Raw genomic sequence first — 6,137 nt, 5'->3', positions numbered from 1 at the left:
TGGAACTCACTTGGTAGACCAGGCTGGCCTCGAAGTCAGAAATCCACCTGCCTCTGCCTCCCGAGTGCTGGGATTAAAGGCGTGCGCCACCAGGCCCGGCTCCTAGACATACTCTTAAGTAAGTTTTGTTTTGGTGTTGTTTTGTTTTGTTTTTGTTTTAGACAGGGTCCACTATGAAACCCTGACTGATCTAGAACTCGCAGTGTAGACCTTTAGCTCACCGAGCCCTTAACTGCCAATTGTATTAATTGGGTCTCTTTCTTTTGGTTAGTTTAGGTAAGTGTACTGTCATCCTTACTTTGCTAGCGGGCAAGTCCTTATTTGATTGATTGTGCGCATTTAGTCTTTGTGTTCCTAACCGTCATCCCTGTTGATTGTTTCCTATCACGCACTGCCTTGGGGTTTGCCAGCTTTCCTAGGACCTCTTGAGATCCCTGGGTCTCAGGTGGCACAGGCCATGCTGCTGTTTTATGGAACTCACTGCCCCAGCTGCCCTTGTGCATATTTGTTTACAATTGTTCTGTTTCCTTGCTGAGTTGTTCACTTTATTAATATGTTGTATTCTTTACTTCTTCTGCCTCCCCATCCCCATTTTTAAGACGGGGGCTCTCTGCATCACCCTGGCACCCTGGATCTCACCCCATAGACCAAGGTGGCCTCAACCTCTCAGATCCATCTGCCTACCTCCCAATTAAAGATGCACACCACCACACCTGGCTTCTTCTGACTGATTTTAAAATGTACTTTTTTTGGATATCTAAGTTGGGAAGACCAAAAAAGAAAAAGAAAAGCTTTTGAAAGATCCACACTCCCTTCCCTTAATAAAGTCTTTGACATCCTTCTGGTGTACCAAGGTGCACCTCAGTGCAGTCCTTTCTGAAATAGGCATGACACACTAAAGGTGTGTGTTGCTCCTTCATATCAGCCTAGAAATGGCATGTGTTTTCTTAAAGTTATAAGAATCAATACATAGAAAATGATGCTTTGGGGGCTGGTGAGATGGCTCAGTGGGTAAGAGTACCCGACTGCTCTTCCGAAGGTCCTGAGTTCAAATTCCAGCAACCACATGGTGGCGCATAACCATCTGTAACAAGATCTGATGTCTGAAGACAGCTACAGTGTACTTACTTATAATAAATAAATAAATCTTTTAAAAAAAAATGAAAAAAAAAAAGAAAATAATGCTTTGTATAAAATGTGGCTTTGGTTCTTTTGCACCTCTAGGTCCTTTAATCCGTTCTTTCCACTACTTGGCTGTTTTACGACTCCTGGAGTTCAGCTGTGGGCAGTTTGGGCCATGCAACATGTCTGCAGCAAGAATCGTATGTACCAAAAGTAGAACTATGGTTCCATTTCAGTTCTCCTTTACAGAAAGTCATTTTGTGGGGGATGGGGATGAAAGATTGTTGAATTTTTTCTATGTAGTTCTGGCAAGCTGGTAAAGAACTCACTATGTAGCTCTGGCTGGCCATAAACTCTGCAGAGAATTTATGGGTATGGGTGTTTTGCCTGTATATATTTGTACACCACTTACATGCTATCAATTCCCTGGAACTGGAGTTAGAGACAGTTGCAAGCCACCATGTGTGGTGTGTTCTTTATTGCTAAACCATCTCCCCAGCCTCCAGAAAGCCTTTGTTTATTTGTTTCTTTGGCTTTTTGTTTGTTTGTTTGTTTTTTCAAAACAGGGTTTCTCTGTATAGCCCTGGGTGTCCTGGAACTCACTTTGTAGACCAGGCTGGCCACAAACTCGGTAGATCTGCCTGCCTCTGCCAGGGACTAAAGATGTGTGCCATATGCCTGGCCAGAAGGCCCTTTTTTCCCCAATCTTTTCCTGACACAAGGTCTCTCTGTGTAGCCCTGGCTGTCCTAGAACTCACTCTGTAGACCAGGATGTCTTGGAACTCAGAGATCTGCCACCTCTGCCCCTAAACACCCCCCCACCCCATGTGCTGAGATTAAAGGCATGTGGATCCAGAAAGTCATTTTTAAGTATATATTGCACAGTTTGGTGTTTTGTTTGAAATTGGTCTTGCTGTGTAGATCAGGCTAGCCTTGAAATGATAGAGATCCACTTGCCTTTGCCTCCCAAATGCTAGGATTTAAGGCATGTGCCATGACCCTGCCAGCACTGATTTTTTAAAGTACATCTACTTTTTAGTGTATATGTGTATGTGATGTATATGTGGCTCTGTGGACACATTGGAAGCCCAGAGGAGTGTCTTCCTCCATCACCTTATGCCTTATTCCCACTGAGCCAGAAGTTTCCTGTCCAAGGACTTCCTAGACCTTTGTTTCTCTGTCCCATATTGCTGGGTTACAGACACACATGGCCATGCCTTTTTATGTGGATTCTAGGATTCGAATTCAGGATTGACCATCTAAAAATCCAGTTCCAGGGGATTTGATGCCCTTTTCTGGGCTCTGGTATGCAAGGGGTACACAGACATACATATATAAAATACCTTTTTAAGAAGATTCCTGAATTCAAGGGAATAAAGTGGAGATAAGAGATACCTGGTTCGTGAGTTGTTTTGTTTTGTGGAGACAGGGTCTTACTGTGTGGGTTTGCTTCATGCACTACCATGCATGGCCTTTGATGTGTTTTTTGTTTTGTTTTAAGCTCTGAAGACTTGTGTGCTTGTGGGATAACTTTGAAACATTTTTCTTGTTTTCTTTCAGCTTCAAGGTATTGCAGCATGCTGATTGAAGAAGGCGGACTGCAGCATTTGTATAACATCAAAGAACATGAGCAGACAGATCCCTATGTCCAGCAGATTGCTGTGGCCATTCTGGACAGTTTAGAGAAACACATTGTACGCCATGGAAGGCCCCCTCCCTGTAAAAAGCAGCCCCAGGCCCGACTGAATTGATAGCCATAGATAGTTGTGTCAGGAACAAACAACGGGAAGCATTTTTGTGGTTGGTTCATTTGGAATAGCGTGCTCTCTGGTGTTTGGGGGCGGGGTGGGGGGGTGTCTGTGGTAAGAGTCCTGTGATCCATTTGGAATTGGTATGTACAGTACTGCCCATGTGAACAGTCTGATTTGTTTTGTGATTTTTAACTTCTGAGGCAAGAAAGGTCTTCCTTCAATATTGTCTCTTAGGGAATCTCTCAGTGTTTGAACTTACCTTGTGCTTGAAATTCTACAGTTTCACGATAAGTTGCACGCACTCTTACGCAGACTTCCTTGCAGGTGAGCAAGGCTGCTGACTTGACTTCAGCTCCACCTCACTATAATTTTATATTGCTTCTGTAAAAATGCCCCCATTCTCTGTGTATCCTTCACAAGAGGCCCTTCTTTGTGTGATGAAAGCTGTTGTGTTTCTCGAAGCTTCTTGCTATCAGGAGCCTGAATAGCAGTCAAAGGAATATAAAAGAAAGACCATGAAAGGACAGAGTTGAAAGGGAAGTAAGGATTGCTTTTGTGGTATAGCTCTGAAAATGGAAAAGGCTCTCCTGGTGTTCCTCTGCTAAGGCGGGAGCAGAAGCTGCTCTCCGTGCTGAAGGCTGGAAGCACAGACTATTGCTATCCCTTCTTTTCCAAAGTCATTCTTACTCAGTGGAATAGAGTTAATTTGCTTAGTTAAAATACGATTGACAGAAAATTTGTTGCAAAAATTTAAACTTGAGTTGGGGTGTGGCTCAGTGATAGAGTATGTTCTTAAAATGTATGAATTCAGTACCCAGCACCACACACAACAAAAAGTTAAATGTTTCTTCTGTTCAATATATGTATCTGTCGGGCATAAATGGCTCATGCCTGCAATGTTAACACTCAGGAAACTGAGCAGGAGGAGTGCTGTGAGTTTGAGGCCAGCCTGGGTTAGAGTGACATGTAGTGGATCCTCATTATGTGTTCACGTTAGAAAAAGATGCAAGAGAAGAGTAAGCGGCGGCGGTGGCTGCTGCTGCTGCTGCTGGATAACCATCCTGTGGAGTTGGCTGGATAAAAGGAAATGGTTTTGATGGATTATTTTTTTAGGCAGTTGCCTTTCCTTTAAGATAATTGATATATGAAGAATCAGTTATCATCCTATGAACCCGAGAGGCAGCAAGTTACCAACAAACTTAAATTCCACTATAATTTTCAGTTGGGAATAATTCCAACTTATAATCCATTAATAGCAAGGGTGAGACAGAAGGAATTACAGTTGGAGGCCACAAAGTTGCAAGCCAGTCTGGGCTACATGGGAAAGACCCTTTCTCACGAAACAAAACAAATTTTTTATTTTAAGGGGGTCTTGGTGGCACTTACCCTTAATTCAAGACACTAAGGAATAGGTGGCTTTCAGGGTCAGCATGGACTAGACAGCAAGACTCCATCTCCAAACAAACCAGGACGCTCACCTCTTGTTTTGTAAATAGGTTTAATCTGAAATCTTTTCTGACCCCATTCATACATGTCTCAAATGTTTTCAGTAGTTTTAACGTAAGTCAGGAATCTTTCAGTTTAGAAAAGAGCTAGATTAAGCTGTGCATCTGAGCGTGCACCTGTACCCTAGTGCACGGAAGACAACGGTGAGAGGAACATGAGTTCTGAGCTAGCCTGGACTATAAGAGTGACCAGCAAGTTCATTGCTAGTGTGCTTTTAACATGTCTGACTCATGTTTCATACTACTGTCACACTCCTTGGACTTGAATGTTTCAGACTTCCTTCATAAGGATGAATACCGAATCAAACTGAAAGAAAACAGACACATAGAATTATCAAAAAGCCATATAAAACTATGGTTTATTTCTTACTTCATTGGTTCAAGGAACTTTAAGAGTTGTAAGATACATTTTTACCCGAGATGGTTGCTCAAATCTACCACTGGAGACTGCCATTCTGAGGCTAGCCTGGACTACCTAGTGATGCTTGTCTCAGCAGCCTACATCACAAAAGATGCCTTTTTCATAGTTAAACACATTTGGAAAAAAGAAAAGTCTTTCAAAGGAATAGTTTTTGCTTTTTGTTGACATTTCCCCCTCAATTTTATCATCTAAGAAAAAATCTGACAATACGATGTAGTCTGCAATAACCAGCAAGCTTTGGTGTTGACCTACCAAGCTTACATAGTACACTTGTGAAATAGTTGAGAACTTTGGCTTCAGGTGTCATGACAAAAGTACATGTGCTATATGCTGCTGCTAACCTTGCTTTTACAAAGTTTCAGAAAAATAAAGCAGGTGTGGCAGAGAACACCAGTAATCCCAGTATCAACAGCTACGTAGCAAGTTCAGAACCAGCATTGGTTACCTGATATCCTATCTGGAGGAGCAGAACCAGAAATGGTTAAAAGGCCTACAGAGTGATTGAGAATAACCTGATACATGAAGGCTCAAAACCAATTTACATTTTCCAGGCCAGTCAGGGCTAGATTGCCAAAAACAAACAAACAAACAAACAAACAAACAAACAAAACTGAAAAAACAGAAGCCCACAAACTCAAATTGACTGATTGTATCCCAAGTAAATCAAGCTGTTAGTGCCTCTGTTTTTTATTTTTGGTTTTGAGTCTCACTATGTGTAGACCCAAGGCTGTAGTCTATATTGCTCTCATTCAGTTGACATTCCTGAGTGAGTGGTAAGATTCCAGGCATGTGCTACCATGTCTGGCTATGGGATGGTTCTTGCTTTGTTTTGTTTGTTTTTGTTTTTCAAGACAGGGTTTTTGTGTTGTAGTCCTGGGTGTCCTAGAACTCCCTCTGTAAACTAGGCTGGCCTCAAACTCAGAGATGTGCTCACCTTTGCTTTCAGAGTACTGGGATTAAAGCTAAAATGTAGTAAATACCTATGTGTATTTATAAATTACAGGTGTCCAGCCAGATTCTACAGGCCTCCCATTTGTAATTGGTTGGTACTTCCAAAGCCATTGGCCTAGTGGTGTGCTTTCAGGCACAGTTTAGACTAACCTGAATGTCCTTGTTGAACTAGCTCATCAGTATACTCAGTCACAAGCCATTGGGTCAGGAGTAGCAAGACTGGGATCTGCTGGAAGAGATACATGCACAAGGACCCAGGTTCAGTCCCCAGCACCCTGCCAGAGAGGAAACAGAAATATTAGACTTTGTAAGACTGGAGTCGAATAAAGCAAAATATAGCGAATGAAAGCATCTGGGTTTTGTGTACCGAATACTTTTTTTTTTTTT

At 42.2% G+C, this 6,137-nt stretch overlaps 1 protein-coding gene across 1 annotated transcript in view; it reads left to right on the top strand.

Moving 5' to 3' along the window:
• The window catches only part of Zyg11b (zyg-11 family member B, cell cycle regulator), a 58,218-nt gene extending 52,087 nt beyond the window's left edge, over positions 1 to 6,131 (top strand). Inside the window, exons 13-14 of the mRNA XM_021199961.2 lie at positions 1,225 to 1,322; positions 2,683 to 6,131. Coding sequence (XP_021055620.1) covers positions 1,225 to 1,322; positions 2,683 to 2,873 — 289 coding nt within the window. The 3' untranslated portion in view covers positions 2,874 to 6,131. The remainder of the gene's footprint in view (positions 1 to 1,224; positions 1,323 to 2,682) is intronic.
• Positions 6,132 to 6,137: the final 6 nt, after the last annotated feature.

Source organism: Mus pahari, chromosome 6, assembly GCF_900095145.1.
Source record: "Mus pahari chromosome 6, PAHARI_EIJ_v1.1, whole genome shotgun sequence".
NCBI classification, from domain to species: domain Eukaryota; kingdom Metazoa; phylum Chordata; class Mammalia; order Rodentia; family Muridae; genus Mus; species Mus pahari.
This window is presented reverse-complemented; position numbering and strand designations above follow the sequence as displayed.